This window comes from Leucopleurus acutus, assembly GCF_964270905.1.
Source record: "Leucopleurus acutus genome assembly, chromosome: 9".
Taxonomy (NCBI): Eukaryota; Metazoa; Chordata; class Mammalia; order Artiodactyla; family Delphinidae; genus Leucopleurus; species Leucopleurus acutus.
Window position 1 is genome coordinate 102,010,041 of NC_139144.1, and position 23,552 is coordinate 102,033,592.

Here is a 23,552-nt window from a genome sequence, read left to right on the forward strand (position 1 = left end):
TTTGCTCCTACGGGCTGTAGATGGAGCTGTCCGGCCCCGGCGAGGGGGAAGGCGCCTGGAAAACGTTCTTCTTCTCCCTGGCCGGCCCGAGCGGGGAACAGCGCTCCCAGGATGCAGTTTGTGTCAACACGGCCGCAGCCTCAGCAGCTGGGCATCCAGGGCCTGGGGCTGGACAGCGGGAGCTGGAGCTGGGCGCAGGCTCTGCCCCCAGAGGAGGTCTGCCACCAAGAGCCGGCGCTGCGCGGGGAAATGGCCGAGGGAATGCCGCCCATGCAGGTGGGTGCACCCCCGCCGGCGCCATGGCCGCCCGCCTGCCGTGGGGGCGGGGCGGGGCGCAGGGCAGTGGGCGCCGGGCGGCTGGGGGCCCGGGCCGGGCGGGGCGGGGCGGGGACGGAGGCCGGGTGGGCCGGGGCGCCGGGGGCTCGCGCGACAGGCCCGGCCCGGCGCCCTCGCAGGCCCCGCCCGCGCCCCGGAGCGGAGGGCGCCCGAGGCCGCGTGCCGGCAGGGCCCAGAGCCGGCGCCCGGGGAGGCCCTGCGGGGCGGGGGGCCCGGAACGCGCGGTCCCCGGGCCCTGGCGGGGCCGTAACCGCGTCACCCACCCCGGCCCGGGCTTGCCGAGGGCTTGCCGGCCGCACTCGCGCCGGGCCGGCGACGTGGGCGCGCAGCGTACCTCGTCAGGTCACACTGCGGCCACTCTGACGAAAAGATGTTTTAAACGTTGTATGGCCATCTTTCACCGAGCATAACGAGCGATTCACCTTTCCCCGGCACCGGCTGTGATGGAGGGAAGGGGCCGCTGAGAGGCGATTCTGCCCTCCATCCAGCGGTGGGCAAACTTGGTCGCACATTAGAAGCACCTGAGCAGCTTAAGACTCCTGACGCCCAAGCCTCGTCCAGACCGGTTAAATCAGCGCCTCTGGGGTTGAGAATAGGCACCAGTCATTTCCTAAAGGTCCATAAGGATCTCAGTTCCGGAGTCAGAGCTCTAGAGCGGTGTGTGAAACACAAGGACGTGATGCTGAGAGAGGCCTGGATAGCTTTGCCCGGAGGAGAGTGTGGGAACTGACCCTGGGCTGGACCCTGCGGAGCCTCCTCTGTCCCTGGCCTGGTTCTCAGCCAGCCGGGTTCTGACAAGTCCGCCAGGAGTTGCCGTGTCCTGTTTGATCATTTTTCAGCTTTAGGTCTCCAAACCTGTGTAGGGAAGCGGAATTTGCCGCCCCAAAATATGCCTCTTTGGCATAAGGATTATTTTAAGATGGTTATTTTAGAGGAGCTGCAGGCACAGGAGAAGCTCTGAAAACCAAGTAGGAGTTCCCTCTGTAAAAGAGAAATCTCCATCGCTCTACCAGGAAGAGGAGCGTGACTCAGTGTCTCTAAGAACTCTCACCAGCGGAGAAGGCAAGGACGTACATCTGCATAAACCCATACACCCTTGTGTCCTGGTCTTTTCCTGGTCACCTCCTGTGACTGACTCCTCCACCCCCCAACATCATCTTCTGTCTTTAGCTGAAGATGGTATTTAAGGTAGTGGCCTGGGCCATTCTGGCGAGTAACTCAGTTTTCTGGGTCTCTCCCAGGTATACAGGAGGTATACTTGTTTTTTGTTTGTTTGTTTGATTTTATTTAGTTATTTTGCTGCGTTGGGTCTTCATTGCTGTGCACGGACTTTCTCTAGTTGTGGCAAGCGGGGGCTACTCTTCGTTGAGGTGTGCAGGCTTCTCATTGTGGTGGCTTCTCTTGTTGCAGAGCATGGGCTCTAGGGGCAAGGGCTACAGTAATTGTGGCTCGAGGGCTCTAGAGCTCAGGCTCAGTAGTTGTGGCACATGGGCTTAGTTGCTCCGCTGCATGTGGGATCTTCCTGGACCAGGGCTCGAACCCGTGTCCCCTGCATTGGCAGGCGAATTCTTATCCACTGCGCCGCCAACGCCACCGGGGAAGCCCCGGAATACATGTTTTTAAACTTCGTTTTTCTCATGTTAATCTGTCTTATGTCAATTTGCCTATTAGAGCAGCTGAAGAACCTAGAAGGGTAGAAGGAAAATTTTTCTTCCCCAACACCTGCAAAAAGTAAACTGGGCCCAGTGACTCTCTGAACTTCCACCATCAGCCCTTGCCCCCTTCTGTAGGCCAGGCTGGAATGATGCCTGAATGAGCCCCAGTACACGGCTTTGCTGGAAATATTACTGCCTCTTATGGAGCAGGGTCTGGGGCCCAGACCCTGCTGCCCTTTCTCCTATGTCAGGAGTGATTCCCTGGAAGCTGGGTGATGCTCCTCTGTGGCTGTCACAGCTGCTCTGAGTTAGAGAGGGCAGTGAGCATGCCTGTCCCTATCTGCCCAGCGCACCTCTAAGTAATAGGTCTCCACTTCGCCCAGCCTGAGGGCCTCTTCAGCAGCGACGGAGAGAACAGAAAATGACACCTCCTCCTGTCCCATGTGGCAAGGAGATGCCATTTCAGCCCCGCTGTCCAGTAAGCCCTGGGTAGCTGGTATGGTATGGGGCCAGTTCCCAGGTCGCCAGTGCACAGTGACCACCCCACTCTCGGTCACAGGGTTCAGCTCCTAACTTGCACCCAGGGGACCTCGCCCTCCAGGGTAAGGACCCAGAACTGGGGGAGTACCAGAGGGCCGAGACCATCAGGTACCCCTCCCCCCCTGGGAAGCAGAGGGGGCTGGGAGGTCTTCTCTTCCTCTTAGAGATGTCCCTTCCTCCTCTCCTCAGTGAATGACATTTTTTGGCAAACCCACTTTTATTTTGGAAAATATGAATATGTACTTACATAAGGAGACAGAGCTGCTCGTCTGCTCTCTTGCTCGGGCTCCCGGTGTCTCCCTTGGCCACAGCCCTGCTGGGAAGGGTGGCAGCCCAGTTACCTGAACTGTGTTTTTTGTCACCTGCAGCACCTAGAACTACTCCAGTTGACAGTGCAGCGAGATGCTGTGGAATGACCGGCCACTTCTCTGTGGCTCTATTTCATCATCTTTAAAGCAGAGATAGATAATCATTCTTGCCCTAACCTGCTTAGAGATCGCTGGGAAGATTAGGGGCAGATGACTGACATGAAAATTTTTACTTTGAAACAGCAAACACTGGGCAGCTCTAGAGTTCATCATTAAGTCTAGCCCATGAAGAAAACAGATGGGCTCGCCCAGGAAAGTGGTTCGTGACATTTTAGCCTGGGGTCCACAGCCTTGACCTCTCAAGGGTCAAGGTGGGGTCGTAAACTAGTGGCCAGCTTGACTCCTGCAGGTGGGAAGTGGGAAGATTGGGTGGGTGGCTGCCCGAGCTCTTGCTGGCATGTTAAGGAACACCATAGCCTGAGAGGCAGGGGCTTGGCAGGAGAGCGAGACTCTGCGGCATTTGATGAGTTGTCCCCTGCTCTCAGGCCACCCTGCCTCCTCACACAGGGTCTCATCCCCGCTGTCACTTTCTCCCTCCTCGCACAGGCTCAGGAATGGGACATGGACGCCCGGAGACCAATGCCTTTTCAGTTCCCACCCTTCCCAGATAGGGCACCCGTCTTCCCCGACCGCATGATGAGAGAGCCCCAGCTGCCCACGGCAGAGATCTCTCTCTGGACCGTGGTGGCCGCCATCCAGGCCGTGGAGAGGAAGGTGGATGCCCAGGCCAGCCAGCTGCTAAACCTGGAGGGCCGGACGGGGACGGCCGAGAAGAAGCTGGCCGACTGCGAGAAGACGGCCGTGGAGTTCGGGAACCACATGGAGGGCAAGTGGGCGGTGCTGGGGACCCTGCTGCAGGAGTACGGGCTGCTGCAGAGGCGGCTGGAGAACATGGAGAACCTGCTGAGGAACAGGAACTTCTGGGTCCTGCGGCTGCCCCCGGGCAGCAAGGGCGAGGTCCCGAAGGTAAGTGGCGGTCCCCAGGGTCAGGGATGGCGGAGAGGACCAGCCCATGTGGACAGCGCTCTTTTTGTCAGGCCTTCTCACAGGCGTCTCTGGCTCCCTGTTGCCTGACTAAAGTGTCTTCTTCCCAAAGCCTGCCTCCACTCTAACCACTTCGTCTGGAATGTTCCACCGCCGCGAGGCTGGCCTCCAGCCATTCCCCACGGAGCCCGCAGGTGTCCCTCCCCAGGCGTCTGGGCGTCCGCAGATTCCGACAGCACCTCATGCTTGGGTTTTCCCCTTGGCACCTGCAAATGACCCTTTGTCATTGGTTGTCTTCGTGTCTGCTCCTCTGAATGGTTGGGGACTGACCCAGACCACGCCAACCAGGGTCACTTGAGTCATGGCCACTGCCCTCCGGTGGGCCCTCCTCACAGTTCAGAATTCACGCTCCGTTTCCTGTTCCGTTTTCTCTCCTGCTATCCCCGGCTCATCAAGCCTGCGGGCTCGGTCAGCACGCCCCTGAGAAGATGGGGTCACCCTCCGGAGACTCCACGTGCAGCTGCGTGTCCTCTGCCTTCCTGTTACCGTGGGCTCGCACCCCACCCCTTCACTTGCTCCAGGAAGTCACGCAGCATCTGCCCTGTGTCCCCTGCATCGTCACCTCCTCCCTCTCCACTAGCTCATCCCCGCCTGCAGCGTCGCCCATCTCTGTAATAAAAAAAAACTCTCCCTCCAGCGGTGCCTCATTTCTCTGCTCCTCTTCAGAGCGGTCTTTACTTGCTGTCTCCAATTCTTTCTTCATTGTCTCTCTCTCCCTTTTTTAACCTTTTTTATTATAGAAAATTCAAACCTAGACAAAAGTAGATCGAATTGTGTGATGAACCCTCATGAATCCATCGTCCAGCCTCTGCAGTTATCAGCTCTTGGACAATCTTGTTTCATCTAACTCCCTACCCACATCCCCCTCCCATTTTATACTGAAGCACATCTCAGACAGCAGGCGTTTTAATTGTAAATATTTCAATAGGTAGCTCTAAAAGGTAAGGACTCTTTTTTTAACGTAATAATCTCAAGTTTATCACTACCATAACAAAGATCTCAACCTACTCCAATATCCAGTCAGTGTTCAGATTTTCAGTTCTTCCAAAAATATTATATATATTTTTCTGTTAGTTTGCCTGAATCGGAACTCAAATAAGTCCATACGCTGTGATTCCTGTGTCTCTTAAGCCTTTTCAATCTGTAAGTTCCTCCTTCATCTCTCTCATTTTTCCTTGTAGTTTATCTGTGGAGGAAACTAGGCCATCTGTCCTGTGGAACTTCTCACTCTCTGGATTCTGCTGTTGCATCCTCTGTGGTCTACATTTAACGTGTTCCTCTGTTCTCAGTATTCCAGTCAATTGGTGACTGGATTATTCTCCCGGGAACCCACGTGGTTGAGGCTTTTGCTGCCACTTCTCCGTCCTAGTGGTCTTGCCAAGGCTCTAGTGACATCCATGGTATTAAAGCCAAGGGTTGTTAAAGCCGTGGTATTAAAGCCTCAGTCTTCATCTCCCTGCCCTGTCAGCAGCATTTCACACAGGAGACCCCTCCCTCCTTGAAACACCTGTCCGCGTGCCTTCCAGGCTCCCCGCACCCCCTTGGTCCTTTTCCTGCATCACTACCTGCTTCTTCTCAGTCTTCTTCGCTGCTTTCCCCTCCTTTTCCTGACTTCTAGTGTTTGGCATGGTCCAGGGCTCCGTCCTGACCTTCTGCTCACTCTCTACACTCCCTCCCTCGTGATTTCATCCAGGCTCAGCGTTTTAGATGCTGTCAGCTCTCAAAGGCAGTCTTTCCCTCCCGCTCTGTCTCTGTATCCTGCCCAGACTTCCTCCTTGAATGCAGAGTCACGTTCCTACCTGTTAATTCAGCATCTCCATCAGGATGTCAGTAAGTGTCTTAGATTTAACTCGACCAAACTGAACCCCCGATTTCTGCCTGAACCCTGTTCTACTCAAAGTCGTCCTCCTCTCTGTCAAAGACAAGAGCATCCTTCCAGCTGCTCAAGCCACAGGCCTTAGGGTCATCCTTCTCTCCTTTCTTTCTCGCACCCAACTTCCGCTATATTGGTAAATACCATCTGATTTTTCTTCAAAACATATGCACAGCCCAGCCACTCTTCCCCGCCTCCACGGCTCCCGCCTTCGTCTGTTGAAGCTGTCATCGCCTCCCGTCTGATTATTGCCATGGCCTCCGCCCTGGTCCTCTTGTCTCCATCCTGGGCCCCCACCCCATACAGTCTCTTCTCAGCAGAGCAGCCAGAGTGATCCTTTAAAAATATCAATCAGTCATGACTTCCCTGGCAGTGCTGTCCAGTGGTTAAGACTCCGCACTTCCACTTCAGGGGCCATGGGTTTAATCCCTGGTCGGAGAACTAAAACCCCGCGTGCTGCACGGCGAGGCTAAAACATAAATATTCGTTGCTTTCTTCCCTGCCCCCGTACCCCCAATAAGGAGGAAGAAAAAATACAAATCAGTCATATTACACCTCTGCTTAAAACCCCCCAAATGGCTCCCCAACTTATTGAGCATAAAAGCCCCCATTTCGTCACTGGCCCCTTCCCTCTGGCCCACCCATCCGACCTCCTTTCCCCCTCACCCCCTCTTGCCCACTTGTTGCTCCCCACGGTCCCATGGCAAGGACTTTCCTCCACTGAAGGGCCCCCGCCCCGTCGCCCCCATCAGCGGTTCTGCTGAGCTGTCACTGGACCTCTGTCCCTTCCTGGCCACCCAATCCCGGCGCACTCTTTCCTCAGTCCCTGCTCTCACTTCCTCCAAAGCACTTACACCATCAGGCATCTTAAATACGTACTTTTTTTTTGTCTCTTGGTTGGTTTCCCTCTTCTTGGTTCACTGCAGTGTCTCCGTGCCTACAGCAGTACCCGGCTTATAGCAAAACATGTTTACCGAATGACCCTCCAGCTGGAGGGCTCACGCTTCCACGTAAGGCACTGGGCCTTCTTGGTCTTTGTATCTGGTAGCCGACCCAGTGGCTTCGCCAGAGGTGGTGCTGGACGGTGATCCATTGAGGCCACGCAGAGCTGAGTTCTAACAGTGGCTGTGGTTCCTCCCTAAGCCATCCCCACCACTGCAGCCCCCAGGGGCTCGTTTTTGTCGAGTTTGGCTTATATAACATATTGCTGTGCGGCATAGGTGGCATCTCCTCCCACGCTGCCCTTTGCCCTCGTCTGCGCCCTGCTTTAACTCGGTGCTGCGTCCCGGCCCTGCTGCGCGTTCTGTGTGTTGGGCCAGGCGTTGGGGGTCTTGAGTTGACACCTACCCTCACGGAACAATGGAATGGTTGTGGGGTCCGGAATTAGAAGGCTTGGGTTTGAATCTTGGCTTTGCCACGTGCCGGTTTTCCTACCGCAGGTCAGCTATGTTTTGTGTTGTCTCTGAGCCTCCTCAATTCCTCTTTGGAAAGAAGTGAAGTGTAAATAAGTAATTTAGTAAGTAAATTCCCAGGCGGTCTCTCTGAGCTTCAGTGTTCTCACCTGTAACACGAAAATGATACTATGCCTACTTCGTGGAGTTGTGAGGGCTAACTGATATCGCTGATGGGACAACACTATGTAGCTCACTGTAGTAGTTCTCTATTGCCATGTAACAAATGACCCCAACCCTTAGCAGCCTAAAAAAAATTATCATTTATCATTTTACAATTTTCGTGGGTTAAGAATTCAGGAGCCGCTTAGCTGAGTGGTTCTGGCTCAGAGTCTCATGAAGTTACAGTCAAGCTGATGACCTGCAGATGACTGATGGGCTGCAGTCATCTGAAGGCTTGACTGAGGCTGGAGGACCGGCTTCCAGTATGCCCACTCGCCTGTTTTGGCAGGAAGCCTTAGCTAGTTCCTCACCACTTGGACCTGCCCCACAAGGCTGCTTGAGCATTCTCACAGCATGGCAGCCGGCTTCCCCTAGAGTGAGTGATCCAGAAAGAGAGACCAGGATGGAAGCTACAATGTCTTTTATGACGCAGCCTTAGAAATTGTATACCGTCACTTCTTTATTCATTTGTTAGGAGCAAGTCACTCAATCCTGCACTCAAGAGGAGGAAAATTCGGCTTTATTTTTTGAAGGGATTGTCAAAGAATTTGCAGACATACTTTAAAACCTCCATAACCATACGGCACCATGAGAATGTTAATTAATGTTGCTGGCAGTAGTTTCAGTTCATTGTAGACTGTTGGCCTTGCTAGATGCATTCTCTTTGTCAGATTCAAATTTCAGGCTGCTGTCTCTCAGCTTCTCTGTGCCTCGTGGGTTCTATTAAATTGGTTAATTGTTCATGGATAATTCATGGATATTCTTTCCTGTCTGGCTAGGCTGTGGGTTCCCTGCAATCTTGGCCCATGTCTCAGAGTTCTGCTGCATCCTAGCAGAGTGAGGGTTTTGCAGAGTGATGTCTATTTCCAGTTGTGGGACCATGATTCTGGAATTTTGACTGGTGAAGCGGGGACAGAGGAGTTGGTGTGTCGGAAAAGATAAAAACTTGGTTTTGGATACATTTAGTTTGAGGTACTTAAAAGATGAATAGGGACTTCCCTGGCGGTCCAGTGGTTAAGACTTCACCTTCCATTGCAGGGGGTGCGGGTTCGATCCCTGGTCAGGGAGTTAAGATCCCACATGCCTCGTGGCCAAGAGAACAAAACCTAAAACAGAAGCAATATTGTAACAAATTTAATGAAGACTTCAAAAAAATGGTCCATATCCAAAAAAAAAATCTTAAAAAAAAAAGATGAATAAATGAAGCCACTCAGAAGGCTATTGAAATGTGAACTTTGAAGGGAGGAAGGAAAGCTGAAGGGTGTCATGTCATCTGCCAAGAAGTAACCACTGAACCCGTGAAAAGAATGAAGCTGCCAAGGGGAAAGTGAGGAAACAGGGCAGGGTGAGAGCAGAACCATGGTCCCGGGGCGAGGAAGAGGGAGCGGTACAGAAGACGTGAACCAGGTGGGCAGGAGGCAGCGCGGTCGTGGAAACCAAGCAGGAGGAAACTCCAGGAAGGTGGTCTGACCTTTCAGAGAGGTCTGAAGGGGTGAAAGCTAACAGCAGGAGGCTGATGACCTCTCAGGATGAGGTTTCAGAGAGTAGAGGATGCTCATAGACAGATTTCGGGGGTTAAGGATGCCTGGATGGGGAAGAAAGCACAGAACGTGTGTCTCGGGATGTGTCAAGTGAAGGGGAAGAGTAGACTCATTTGTGGTGGCAGAGTTGAGTGGGGCTCCTCTCGGGTTGGGGGTCCTGAAGGGGGAGACGGAGAGACGGAAAACGCCAAAGGGAAAAGGTGCTTTGGGTTGAGTTTCACAGGCAGGAGGAGGAGAAATGAAGGGCGCACGTGGGGGGCGGGGGTGCTGGCTTGGCAAGAAGGAGGGCGGAGGTGGGAGTTTGTCAACAGCGACCTGCCGTCAAGGGGAGCCCGGAGGAGATGGCGGGAGGCCCGGGGAGCACTGGGGAGAGGTAAGCGTGCGAAAGAAGCCCCCCGGGGAACACAGGGAGATGCCAGCGAGACCGCCAGGAGGCTTCCGAAGCAGCCCGGAGCCAGGAGGCCGGAGTGTGTGGCGGTTGTCACCTGCAGAATTTTGTGACTTTTATCTAGAGCAGAGAATTAAAATGAAGAAAGGGGTCTGTATCCGTTTTCCCAGGTTGGGGATTTGCCGAAGTCCAGTGGAAGGTCCAGGGAATTAGGAGTTCTAGTTCCGTTTCTAAAGATGGGAGTGAGCTGTCAGTCAGTGGGTGACATACAGGTCTGCACGTGGCCCCTGCCCAGTCGCCCTCAGGGTGATGAGCACCTGATGCCAGGGCTGGCATTTATCATTTGTGTACGAGCACTGCCCACTTACCAGGCAGTGCGCCAGCAGGCCTGACACCGAGAGTGCTGCTTTTTTCATTCGCACAAAGGTGCCATGTGTCAGGTACAGAGACCGATGGACTAGGGTCAGGGCCTTGGGGAGAACTGAGGGCTTGGATTTCAGAGTGAGAGGGAAAGGCTGGTCCAGCAGGGGTGGGAAAGTGGTAGGAGGTAAGGCTATGTGGTCAGAGAAGTGAAGCTCAGATATTGAAGTCTTGGAAGTGAAACCATCTTGAACAGTTCTGTCCGAGATGAGGCCATGATGGTGAGTGACTGAAATGAGTACAGACAAGAATCCTTGTCGAACTGAAATAACAGCTTTATGGAGCAGATTAGATGACCTTGAACACCAGGTGACTGACACTGGATGCTGGATGACTCAGGCCACAGTGGGACCTTCCTAGTGTTGGCAACAGCTATTCAACACATTCAACAAACATTTATTGACTCCAAACTGCATGCTTTTAGGTGCTTGGGAGGTAGCGGTGCACGAAACAGATCAAGATTCCGGAGCCTTAGCACGGGCAAGTTTTAGTGACAAAAACGCGACTGTGTACCTAGGGGTGACCTGACTGAAGTACAGGTTCTATAACAGGGTTTTATTGGACTTGGCTCGCTGATACGCACTCCAGGAACCTACTGCATCTCTGTCACCCTGGATGCCAAAAGCTTTACCTTCAGGTACCCAGTTTACCTAAAAGTGAAATTACAAAGGATGTGGTTAAATGCTTAATTTTTACTTATTTATTTATTTTTTTTGCTGTACGCGGGCCTCTCACTGCTGTGGCCTCTCCCGTTGCGGAGCACAGGCTCCGGACGCGCAGGCTCAGCGGCCATGGCTCACGGGCCCAGCGGCTCCGTGGCACGTGGGATCCTCCTGGACTGGGGCACGAACCCGTGTCCCCTGCATCGGCAGGCGGACTCTCAACCACTGCGCCACCAGGGAAGCCCTAAATGCTTAATTTTTAAAAGGTAGTGGTTACTGGAGGCACAGGATGATCAGGAGCAGAGTGGACTGACTCCACTGAAACGGGCCGGGCAGGATAGGGGCCGTGGGTGCAGCGGGCCCAGTGCCCCTGATGGGGAGTTGGTGGGGGGAGGAGCGAGCAGGGGGTTCCAGACTAAAACTCTTGTTGGCCCAGGTTCCGGTGACTTTTGTAGACATTGCTGTTTACTTCTCTGAGGACGAGTGGAAGAACCTGGATGAATGGCAGAAGGAGCTTTACAACAACCTGGTTAAGGAGAACTACAAAACCCTGATGTCCCTGGGTAAGGGCGCCTTCCCTCCCCTGTGGCGAGCACCTTGGGAGTGGGGAGTGAGATGCTTCTCGACCCATGGTGCACCACCCCCGGGCAAGGTGTTTCGTGTTTATACGTCACGGAAACTCAAGAAACTATTTGCTTGCCTGCTAGGAAGTTAGAATGACTTGTAACAGAATGGAAAGTAAAAACAGGGCCTATCACTGCAGGGCTGAACACTGTGCTGCCACCATTTTGGAATCACAGCCAAACAGCATCACTACGCGCTGACCCCCAGCAGCCTTGGATAAGCCACAGTCGCTCTGCTGCTGGCTTTCAGAGACCAGAAACTGGGGAATCTATTGACTTGTTTTCATAGTTCCTCGTGAGAGATTACCTGACATACTCACATAACGGCCACCACCTAGAGGACTGCTGGAGTGGGGTGGGGGAGGGGAGAGCTCCACATCGCCCTTGATCGGGGCCCATTGATCAGCTTCACTCAGCCCTTCCTTCCCTTCCACCTCATTCCAGACTCGGAAGGTCCAGTGTCCAAGCCAGATGCTCCACCCCAGGCCGAGCCCCGGGAAGAGCCTTGCGTGTGGGAGCAGCGTGACCCCGAAGAGAGAGAAATCCTGATGGATCCAGACACAGGTGATGGCAGCCGAAGACAGCCCTAGGTCCAGGGCAGGGTGGGAGAGAAGCACCGCCATCCCTGCATGAATTCCAGGCGGGCTTCTCCTGAGTTGTTCGTGGGGCCAGTTCTGCTGCCCTTGAAATTTGGTGGTCACCTACAGGAAGAGTTTCAGGGCCAGAAAGCGCACCACAGATGTTTGTCTTTTGGGTCAGAACCGTGTAGCTCGAGATGCCCAGATAAGCTGGAGAGAAGAGGAAGCAGCGGGGGCGGGGGGGCACCTTGCAGCCTCCCAGCCCTGATGGGCGCCCTAGACCCGAGTGCAGCTCCAGCCTAGGGAGGTGGGCAGAGGAGGCTCTGCGTGGCGCACGTTGGGTGCGTGGCTGACTGCTTCGGGCCTGGCTGTCTCCTTCAGCGTCCTCACCCCGTTCTCACAGACGCCCCATCACAGGCAGACTTACCCTCCAAAGCTTTCTCCTCATTCAAGGGAGATCTTACGTTCTGAGGATCCAGTTCCCCGAGAACGTCACACCTGGTGATGGGAGGTGCGAGGCTTCTTGGGACCTCAGCTCTTCTGAGCACTGTTGGGCCAGGTGAAATCTGGTCCTTGAACTGTATTCTCTGCCTTCTCCCAGGAGCCTTCACCCGTTGGGGCCCTCCGCCCTTCCTCCCTTTTCAGTGGAGGGTGTATTCACCGAAACTTCCCTAGAAGGTGGCTCAAGGCGGCCCCCTCCCCCCATTCTGCTCTCTTTATTGAGATATAATTCGCATGCTGTAAATTCACTCGTGAAGTGTATCATTCAGTTCGCCAAGTTGTGCAGCCATCATCACTATCTAATTCCAGAACGTTTTCATCATAGGGAACCCCACCCCCATGAGCAGTCACTCCTGTTCTCTGTGCCTCCCCCACCCAGCCCCTGGTTCTGCTCTCTGTTCTCTGGGCCTCCCCCACCCAGCCCCTGGTTCTGCTCTCTGTTCTCTGGGCCTCCCCCGCCCAGCCCCTGGTTCTGCTCTCTGTTCTCTGGGCCTCCCCCGCCCAGCTCCTGGTTCTGCTCTCTGTTCTCTGGGCCTCCCCCGCCCAGCCCCTGGTTGCTATGCATTTGCCTCTTCTGGACGTTTCGTCTAAATGGCTCCTCCCCTGTCTTAGGTACCACAAATGTTTGAGGTCAGCAGCTGTGGTAGCCTTTCACAGTAAAGCAATGTAACCTCAGCCGTTTCACTGAGTTATCATCCATCCCTGTGCCAGATAGAACAGGGACCACTGTGGCCTTTTTATGGATGGACCAAGCAGACTGAGAGCCAGAGAGGGCAAGTGACTCATCCTCTGGGCTGGGGGCAGAGGTGAAACCAGGATCTGTGTCTTCCACTTCCTCATGTAGTCTCTTTCCTGCTGTCTCCTGCGGGGGCTAGTGTTATACATCACACCATAGACCCTCACAAGAGGAACATGCCCCTGTGGTCACGTCACGGGGTCTGCATGGAAGACATGTTATTGTCTTTTATGCAAAAGGATGCTGTGCCTTATCCATTCCAGGAAGGGATGGGGTTGCTTCCCTTTGCCCAGTCTAACTTCGTGTGTGTGTGTGTGTGTGTGTGTGTGTGTCTGTCTGGCCCACTCTTCCTGACTGGGGTGCAGAACAAGGACAAATGTCTCCCACATGGAGGGAGACCTATGGCCTGTCCTGATTAGCACCCACCCAGCGTGGGCTGTTTCTGGAACCCTGTCCCAGCCTTACCACACCTCATTTTGTGGCTTGGCCTACCCCCTTGTCCTGAATGTCAATCGCCTCTCTGCTCCCAGGACCTTCTGCTCCTGGGGGTTCCCCATAGTTGCCCAGAGAAACCCAAGACCCCTGTGCTCTTCCCTGGCCAGTGCTGTCAGCCGTGCTCCTGACCCCGAGAACGTCCAGCTGACGATCATTCATGAAAATGGCACCAAACGATGTGATTCTCTGTCCCCAGGAGCAGAGCCCCTGGTGCCTGCACAGGACACGTCCTCTCAGGTGAAGCGGGAGGAGGCCCTGTGTGCCCGGGGTCAGCGGGGCCTGGAGGAAAGAGCCATCCCCACAGAGTCCATTACCGGTGAGTGAGCTGACTGGCCGCCCAAGCCGGGTGGCAGAGGAAAGTCCAACGTGGTCTGCAGGCGCCCAGCGTTGTCTGACGTGTGTGCCAGGCCAGAGGCCTGAGCTGAAAACGGAAGATTGTGGGTCCAGGATGGATGGAGAGACAGGGTTTCCCACAAGCCGCAGACTCGGCACACGACGTGGACGAGTTGCCAGCACGTCTGGGCTTAGCCGTTCTGTTTTCTCTTCTTTGTAATATCAGTTTTTAACTGTTCCTTTCTTCCCTTGGAAAGCAGTATCTGCAGAAGTACTGAGTGTGAGGCGTTTTACAGGTCCCGTGGGTGGGGGAATCTGTGGGTCCGTGAGACCTGCTCCCGACTGGTGGGAAGAGCTTTCGTTGTTTTAACCAAGCACTTACGGCTGCTGCCTCTGTGTCAGGCCCCGCACGGCCACAGTCCTGTCAGGGGGTCTGGATAGCTCCTCTTCGACGGCATTCTGGCTGGACTTGGTATGTGAGATCTCTGTTAGAGAAGATATGTATTTATTAGTCGGAGTTCTCCAAACAGTCAACAGGGTGAGTGTGTGCGTGCGTGTGTGTGTGCATGTGTGTAGAGATATTGATTGAGTGATTGAATTTAAGGAGCTGGCTTCTGCCAACTGGAGCACCGGGGCAATCTGCCGGCAGGATTCCCTTTTCCTCGGGATGTCAGTCTCTTGTCATTAAGGCCGTCAGGTGGTGGGACGGGGCCCACCCACATTATGGAAGGCAGTCCACCTTACTCAAAGTCTTGTTGAACTCCTCAAAACAAATAAAAACAACACAGAAACATCAAGAAGAATGTTTGGCCCAGTATCTGGGTACTGTGGTCTAGGCAAGTTGACACATAAAATTAACCGTCACAAGATATATTAACACACTGTAGCTCTTTACTTATCCACAGGTTAGAGCTCCACAAACCTCATCTCCCTTAGTCAAAGCCTCACACTCATAGGTGAGTGATAGCAGCCCCCAAGCAGAGGAAAGCGGCTTCCCAATTCATCCGGCCAGTTCCTCAGAGAGCATCACAGTGCTTCAGAGGGATCTTTAAGAGATAAGAAGGCAATAAAGGGTAAATGAGGTTTAATAGACTCTGCAGAGGAAAGAGGGTGTAGGATACATCTTAGAAAAATCCCATTAAGATGGTTAAGATAAAAGGCTTCCTGGGGCTTCCCCGGTGGCGCAGTGGTTGAGAGTCCGCCTGCTGATGCAGGGGACACGGGTTCGTGCCCCGGTCCGGGAGGATCCCACATGCCGCGGAGCGGCTGGGCCCATGAGCCATGGCCGCTGGGCCTGCGCGTCTGGAGCCTGTGCTCCACAATGGGAGAGGCCACAACAGTGAGAGGCCCGCGTACCGCAAAAAAAAAAAAAAAGCCTTCCTGGAAGGTGTCATTTTCCTGGACGGTCCCTGCAGGAGGAAGACCTCCTTCCACGGTGTTGCTCAGGCCTCAGGCGTGAACCTCGGTTGAAGGAGTTAAGTTCCTGAAGGACAGGAAAGCTGTCTCGATGACATCACTGTTATGTCACCCCCCTGTAGTATCCACTTATTTGCGGCAAAAGCTCCAGCAGCTGAGGCCAAGCTGACCTAAAGCTTTAATTAACTAGAATAATTACTGCTGATGTTTAGGGAAAAGAACTCATTGCATGACACGAGAGACTTAAAGCACCACCTTGCTGGCGTTTCCGTGTCCCCTGACACCTTTGCTGCTCTGTTCCCACAAGCAGACTCACCAGCTTCTGCCCAAGACCTCCTGTCCCGGATCAAACAGGAAGACCCCCCATGCGTGTGGGCTCAGCAGGAGTTGGCGGAGAGGGACATTCCAACGGACCCCAACTCAGGTGAGCGCGCCGTCGGGGCACGTGGAGATGACTTCTGTAACCGCCAGAAAACTATCCGATTGAGTCACTTTGGTCAAAGGCCAGTGAAAGACTCAGGGGATAAACTACTGTGTGTTCCTCAGGTGGTGACTTTGTACACATTTCGGCATATAACTATTAGAAAAGTGGGGAGGATTTCTCTAAAGGAATCATCACACTGATAATTTGTACTGTCAGTGAACTGATACTAACATGACTTCACTGATTTCTGAAATATAATTAAAAAGCCTTTTAAAAGTGGTATATATTTCTGTGACAGAAAGAAAGAAAGTAATTTTACTTTTCCCGGAGTCTTCCTTGAGTGAATAGTAGTTAGATGTCTCCCAGGAAACTTCTGGGGAAAGTCCAGGCATAAAGGGAAGCATAACAGAACAATAGGGAAGCTCTGCCCGCCCAGGCCCCATGTGCGTGTGCACGCGGGCGTGTGTGCGCATGCGGGTGTGCGTGTGCATTTGTGTGCGTGTGCACTGTGTGTGCGCGTGTGTTCACATATGCTTGCAGAGCTGGAGGAGGCCAGTGTCATCTTGTTTGCTGGTTGTGACCCCAAAGTCTCATGCAGCCCCGCACACCAGGAAAAGAAGCAGCTGTAAAATCTAGGATTCCGTGTTGTTTGTCAACTCTGCAGCGTCACAAGGGGGGAAGTTGAAGGGGTCCAGGGCAGAAGAGGAAGCAGTGCCCTCCCGACAGAGAGGCGGCAGTGTCCACGGCAGTTCCTAGTAATGACCTTTGTCCACTGCTTCTGCCGTTGCCGATCTGGAAGGCCGACCTCTCCTCCCTTGGTCCTGTGGGCCATCAGAGGCCAGGCTCCCCTCCGGCCTGGCCCCGCAGATGGCCCTGGGGCTCCGAGGACAGAGCCAGAAGACCTGGGTTCCGGTCCTGGCTCTGCCTCCACACAGCCTCCTCCCCGGCAGCAGGACCAGTGAGGTCCCATCTGGGGAGGCTGTTGACGGGGTGGGGACAGGGATACCCAAACTGCCACACGCCCTCTGAGCAGAGCAGCGGCCTCTGCACGTGGCGGTGTTCGAACTTCCGGTGGGATGCTCGGTGGAAAGGAACAGGCTCTAAGACTCCCTTCTTTCCCTGAACAGAGTCTCTGATCTCCGCACACGACATCTTGTCATGGATAAAGCAGGAGGAGCAGCCGTACCCGTGGGGCCCTCGCGACGCCATGGAAGGAGAGCTCGGATTAGATTCTGGCCCCGGTGAGTGGCGCACCCAGCGGGGCCCCTGGGTGTGTTGTCCACAGGGACGGTTGCTCACCCAGCCTAGCCCCTTACAGGGTGATGTTCTGTCATGGCAGCCTTTTGAAGGCCTGTATCAAAGCACTGTCCCCTTTCCTTCTGGAGGATGGCAGGTATGTTAGCTTCCTAGGGCTGTCTTGACAAAAATACCCAACTGCGTGGCCTAAAACAGCAGAAATTTATTCTCTCATAGTTCTGGAGGCCTGGAGTCTGAAATCAAAGGGTCGGCACGGCCATGCTCCCTCTGAAAGCTGTAGGGGAGCCCTGCCTTGCCTCTGCCTAGCTTCTGTGTTTGTTGGTGATCTTTGGTGCTCCTTGGTCTGTGGATGTGTCACCCCAATCTTCTGTCTTCACACGTTCTGTGTCTTATAAGGTCACGAGTCACATTGGATCAGGGGCCTGCCCTCCTCCAGTATGACCTCATCTTAACTACACCTGGAAAGATCCTATTTCCAGATAAGGTCACATTCTGAAGTACTTGGGGGGTCCAGATTTTGATGTTATCTTTTGGGGGGATATAATTCAACCCATCACAACAGGGACAGGCGAGCAGGCTGGGAGCGAGCTGAGGCAGTGGTGTCAGCAGCAGGTGATGGCAGCAGGCGGCTCACACACTAGGAAACACTCACCGGAGCACCCTGGCAGCTGACCTCCCAGAGTAACTGGGAAGCTCCTGAAGCTCAAATAGGAAGAGGGCAGTTTCTTCTGCCGGCGAGTGTGAGGCCAAGTACCTCCCCTGACTTGGCTCTCTTGGGTCTTTCTGGAAGCCCCCTGACTGGCTGAGGACCTCTGGCATGTGTTGGTGGGTTAGGTAACGCGTCGCATCAGGCTCACGTTCCTTGCCAGGGCCGGTACCACTGAAACAGCTGGCTTAATGTCCTCTGGGTGATTGGGGTGGTGAAGGGACAGGTAATCATATGTTCCTTGCTCACATTCCTGACACCCTCTGAGAGCTCGAAATCCATGTCAGAGCTGAGGACACGGGTTATTTCTGAATCTGAAGGGACATTTAAAACCCAGGTGAGCGGATCTCACTCTCCGTGAGACAGACTTAGTTCAGTCTGGAAGAGCAGAGTGGGGCCGGAGGAATGGGCAGGGGATGGCAGAGGAACAGTGCACATCCTTGTCTAAAACAGAATTTCAGTTGTCCTCTTTCTAACCTGCTGGTGGGGTGGGATGTGACAGGGACATCCGGGGGACTGCCTGTGAGGGCAGGAAGAAGTGATAGCGGTTGATGCTACCGCATCCTCTGCAGCATTCAGGCCACCATTTCTAGCCCTGGCCCTGAAGGCAGGGGTACCAGATCAGCAAACATTGTGCCAGGAAACTCCGCCCAAATCTTCGTCCCTCAGCGCTGCCTTCCGACTTCTCCAACTTGGCTAAGAGCGTGTGGGCTTCAAGGAGCCTTTTCCTGGGACCTGCGTGGTTGTGAAAACAGCGTGAGAAACTCGTGCAGAAATTGCCAGGCTTTGCAAATTACCAAAACGCTTTCCTTCTCCAGTTCGAATATGCCGAGCGGCTCATAGAACAGTTGGCCTCATGCTGTTTTGTCTCTGGGAGGCCTTAGAAAGTTTGCATTTGGGAAGAAAGGCCCAGAGTTGGGAGAGAGGGGTATCTGGAAACGCTTCTCCTGCCCGCCCAGTCACTAGAGCCTCGTATCAGAGCCTCTTGTCTTTCTCCCAAAATGAACCTGCCTTCCGCTCATTAATGTTGGGATGTGAAATTAGTATCTCACCTGTGATTTCTTTGAGGTTTAAAACCCACCTGGTGCTGTGGTTGCCAAGGACCACCAGGTGGACTTTTGGTAAGACATGGCATCATGTGGTAGTCTTCTGGAGGGGGCTTGGAAGGGGAGAGGGGGCAGGGCTAGAGAGTAAAACACAGAAATACATACATGTTCACGCCAGCCCCCTTCCCTGGCCCTGCCGTAAACAAGAGAGAAAGACCCGGTGTCCTGCTTAACTCAAAGTCAGACGTCAGCCTAACCGGACGTTACCTTTTAGTAAAAAGGATTCCTGGCTTTATGTATTAATGAGTGGATATTACTCTCTGCTCTCTGACAGTTAGTGTAAGACAGGAAAAAAGTCTGGTTCACTCAGAAGTAACGTGCATGGGGCTCCACTGAAGCAGGAAGTGTGAATAGGGGTTTGGAGTTCAGTGGCTACTGGGTGCTTCTGGAGAGAGTGGGGAGCCTCAGGCCAGACCACCCTACCCGGACGCCAGCACTCAAAACACACTCGCAAGTCACAGGATACGATTTGAAAGCAGCCTCCTGAAATTCCCACGTACTGCCTTGGGTTAAAACTGGTTAAAACAGTGATTCCAGCCTTTTTTAGTCTCTGTTACTTAACAAGTATTTACCTCGTGCCTGCTCTATGCTACGCAGTACTACAGGCACTTGGAATAAGTGGTGAAGAAGGGCCAGGGGCCTTTCCTTTTGTGGGACGGTGATGAACAGTAATCACGCAAACAAGATAAATTCGGGGTGGTGAACGCTCTGAGGGTGACGACTCAGGGAAAACAGGGGGCCGGGAGTCGGGGCAGGAAAGGAAGAAGCACTCGAGTGTGTCCAGGTCACGAGAAGGAGCTGACCACGGGGCTGCTGGGGAAGGGAAGGCCATAGGAAGGCCATCTGGGGAGGGAGGCTGGAGCAATAGACAAGGAGGAGTCTGGCCACGTATGACCTACGGGCCAGGTTAGCGTCTGGATTTTATTCTACTATGAAAGGAGACTAACAGAGGGTTTGAAACACAGTGGTGACGTGATCTGGTTTACATTTTTAAAACGTACGTTTGGGAATTGACTGGAGTCAGGTGGGGAGAAAGGGTCAGAAGCAGGGAAACCATGTAGGAGCTAATGTAGTGGGTAGAGACCAGGTCAAGAGGTGATGATTGGAAATATAACTGATAGATTGTCTGTGGTGGACGAGGAGACAAGAGTGACTCCTAGGTTTTGATCCGGAAACACTGGGCGAATGGTGGTGCTGTTTGCTGAAATGGTGAGTCCTGGAAAAGCAGCAGGTTAGCTCTGTAAATTAGGTGTTCTCCTCTGGACCCGTTCAATTGAGATGACATCCAGGTAGCAATGTCAAGTAGACAGATGAACATAGGAGTCTGAAGTTGGAGAGCCTGGGGCTAGATTGATTGGGGAGTTACAGGTTGCAAGGACTTCTGACACCAACCACCTGGAATTAGGCCAGACTTCACAGGTGAGGCACCTCGTTCTCCACGTGACTGCTCTCATCTTACACAGCAGCTGCAAGTTCGAGGGTCCCCAGACCACCCGCACTTCTGACCAGCTGGCTGCAAATTCAGGGGTCTCCATTAATGCCTCAGGTGCAGTAATTCCCTAGAACAACTCACAGAACTCAGGAAAGTGCTATACTTACAATTATAGAGCAAGAGGATGGATTCAAATCAGAACCAGCTGAAAGGGGAGATCCGCAGGACCAGGTCTGGGAGGGTCCTAAGCATGAAGCTTCTGTTGTCTACTCCCTGTGGAGTCGGGAGTGTCCTGCTGCCCGCACAGCGATGAGTGACAGTACTGCCTACCAGAGAACCGCACTGGAGCCTCTGTGTCCAGAGTTTTTCCTGGGATTTCTTTACATACGTACAATTGATTGAATATTCAAACTGCTTTAAAGAATGAAGACATTTATTCTCTTATGTAACTAAGAGGTAGTCCAGTTCTAGCCTTGGTTGGCTCAAGGATGCAGCTATATTATCAAGGACCCGGGTTCTTTCCAACTGCTTGTTCGCTCATCCTTGGTGTGGATGGAGCAAGTTGGCCACAGCTGTTCCAAGTATCACCTCCAGACCCAGAGGGAAAGGAAAGGCCGTCTTCTTGCCTGCACTGTCTCCAGGGAGTGAGGATGCTTTCCCAGAAGCCTCCCAGCAAACACATCTCATCGGCCAGAACAAGGTCCCGTGCTTGTATCTGAATCAGTTACTGGCCAGTGAGTTCTAGAGTTAAAGTCCTCATGTTAGAGGTGGGAGGAGAAGGTGTGATGTAATCCCCATGGAGAGTGGAAAACTGGGGCATGCTGAGTCATGGGGTAGGATGCCAGGGTTTGAGGTGTGTGATCTTCTCCAGCAGCCTTCAGCTACTTGAGTGCTGTCACTGCATTGGGGTCCCCCAGGCAAGCCCAACAGAGGAGAGAGGGGCAGAGGGACCACAGGAGCTAAGCTGGGTCAGGAAGGGAGAACAGAGGCGGGGGGCGGGGCGGAGCAGGGAGGCAGTTGACAGAAGTGGTCTGGTGCTCACTCCGAGTTTGAAGAATGATCAGAGTAGGATTAGGATTGTTTGGGGTTGGGTTTCCTGGGAAACAGTCCCTGAGATGGAGGTTTACGTACACGTGGTTTCCTTGGGGGTCCTCTTGGGAATAACACCCACGAAGGAGGGAGAGTAGCCAATCGGGTAGAGGGAGAAGCAAGGCCCACAGTGCAGCTGTGACGGAGGCCACAGCCAAACCTGCAGGATTGACGGCATGACATCCTGGATTGAGGCTAGGAGAGTTACAGTGGCCCCTGCCCCTGGCCAGTGTCCTATGGAAATGGTTCTTTGCCTGGCCAGTGTTGGTTGGGATAGAGGCGGGCAGGCTGGGCCCAGTCTGTCTAGGAGTGTCACATAAGGAACACACGTCACGGAGAGGGGGCTCCTGCAGGAAGAAAGGACTGTGAACTGGGGATCGGGGAGGTGATGGAGGGTGAAGGAAAGAGAAGACTCCTAAATACAGTCAGCAAACCCAGTAGTGCCTTGGAAGTCGGAGTCCTGGGCCTCAGATCGCTGCTCCGATGCCCAGAGCCTGGGTTTTGTGCCCCACTGCCCCCAAGGTCGTGTGGAACCATGAACCCTGGAGACTCAGGGGTGCAGGAAAGGGCACCATTGCAGGAGCGAGACAGGCGCTTCCGGGGGAGGCTGGCTGGGCAGCCACTTCCACACGAGGATGAGGAGAGCGCCAGTCACGTGTGGTCCGCGGCCAGGTGGGGTCAGGCGCCAGGGTGGGACTCACATCAACCCAGCTGACCCCGCCGCAGTACAAGGCCGAAGGCTGCCTGCTTAGTGGAGACGTAACTGCAAATCGCAGGGTGGTTATGCGCCCGGCCCCCTGCGTTCCCCTCCTGTAGGCCTTCAGACGGGCTTTTCACCTGGGAAAGGTTCTGGCCGACTCTCTCCCTCCAGTCGAGAGATTCTCCGTAGGTAAATTAGCACTGAACATCAGAATACAATTAAGTCTTATTATTTCCAGGCGATTCCGCCTTCCAAGGGGACTTCCGCAGAGCACCGCTCCTCTGCCCACCGGCTCCCGGCATCTGGGGGGGTTTCCTATCCTAACTGCGTGCCACCTGCCTGACCCGCTTCAGGTGCTCTCCAGCTGGCGGCTCTGTGCAGCTCCGAGGGTTGGGGAACCCTCGAGCACAGGGAACTTGATCATTTGCCTTGTTCAATCCCCTCATCCTTTAGAGAAGCTGAGGCCCGGCTAGCCTGTGACTCGCAGGAAGCCGCAGAGGAACTAGTTAAGGCCCGGGGCCCCCTTGCAGGGACGGCGTGAGTCCTGGATCGAGCAGTGTCAGCATGTCGCTTCTTCGTGTCTCCCCCCCCAGGTGACAGCCTGCTGATGGTGAAGAACCCGCCCCCGGCCCCGCCGCAGCCCCCGCCCGCCCCGCAGAGCCTGCCCCCGCTGCCGGCGCCCCCCGAGGACGCGGGCGGCCCCCCGAGCCGCGGCGGGGGCGCGCTGCTGGACGACGGCTTCCCCGCGCTGCCTGGGGAGCGGGGCGCGGGCGGGGCGCAGGCGGGCGGCCAGGCGGGCGGCGGCGGCGCCGCGGGGGGCGCGGGCGGGGGCCCAGGCGGGGGCGGCGGGGGCTGCGGCAGCTGCTGCCCGGGCGGCCTCCGCCGGAGCCTCCTCTTGCACGGCGCGCGCAGCAAGCCCTACTCGTGCCCGGAGTGCGGCAAGAGCTTCGGTGTGCGCAAAAGCCTCATCATCCACCACCGCAGCCACACCAAGGAGCGGCCGTACGAGTGCGCCGAGTGCGAGAAGAGCTTCAACTGCCACTCGGGCCTCATCCGCCACCAGATGACGCACCGCGGCGAGCGGCCCTACAAGTGCTCCGAGTGCGAGAAGACCTACAGCCGCAAGGAGCACCTGCAGAACCACCAGCGGCTGCACACGGGCGAGCGGCCCTTCCAGTGCGCGCTGTGCGGCAAGAGCTTCATCCGCAAGCAGAACCTGCTCAAGCACCAGCGCATCCACACCGGCGAGCGGCCCTACACGTGCGGCGAGTGCGGCAAGAGCTTCCGCTACAAGGAGTCGCTCAAGGACCACCTGCGCGTGCACAGCGGCGGCGGACCGGGCCTCGGGGCCCAGCGGCCCCTCCAGGCGCCGCCAGAGCGAGACTAGGGCTGGGCCGGGGGAGGGAAGGGCCCGGTGGCAGGAGCAGGGGGCGGGGGCGAGCCTGGGGGCGTCCTGAGGCCCCACCATCCGATCCTGCCCTTGGTTCTTGGGGCGCCTTCCCTCCCTCTACCCGCCACCTGCTGGAAGTCGGGAACAGGAATTGCACTCCAGATGGGGTCCCCTGAGTGTGGGGCAGGGGTACCCTAGACCTGTCCGGCCTGAATGGACAGCCCAGCTCTTCTCATAGGGTGGACCAAGGGGGCCGGCGCAGGGAAGGTGCCGGAAGGACAGCGGGTAGGTCCCTCTTCCGGCACCCCCCCTCAGACACCTAGCGT

At 54.9% G+C, this 23,552-nt stretch overlaps 1 protein-coding gene across 1 annotated transcript; it reads left to right on the forward strand.

The window, feature by feature from the left end:
- The first annotated feature begins 69 nt into the window (after positions 1-69).
- Positions 70-23,321, forward strand: ZNF282 (zinc finger protein 282). The gene is made up of 8 exons (XM_082847041.1): positions 70-276; positions 3,446-3,865; positions 10,877-11,003; positions 11,508-11,627; positions 13,570-13,689; positions 15,433-15,546; positions 16,674-16,787; positions 22,430-23,321. Exons 1-8 carry the CDS (start codon positions 112-114, stop codon positions 23,221-23,223), a joined length of 1,974 nt encoding a protein of 657 aa, XP_082703167.1. The 5' UTR covers positions 70-111; the 3' UTR covers positions 23,224-23,321.
- The last annotated feature ends 231 nt before the right edge of the window (positions 23,322-23,552 follow it).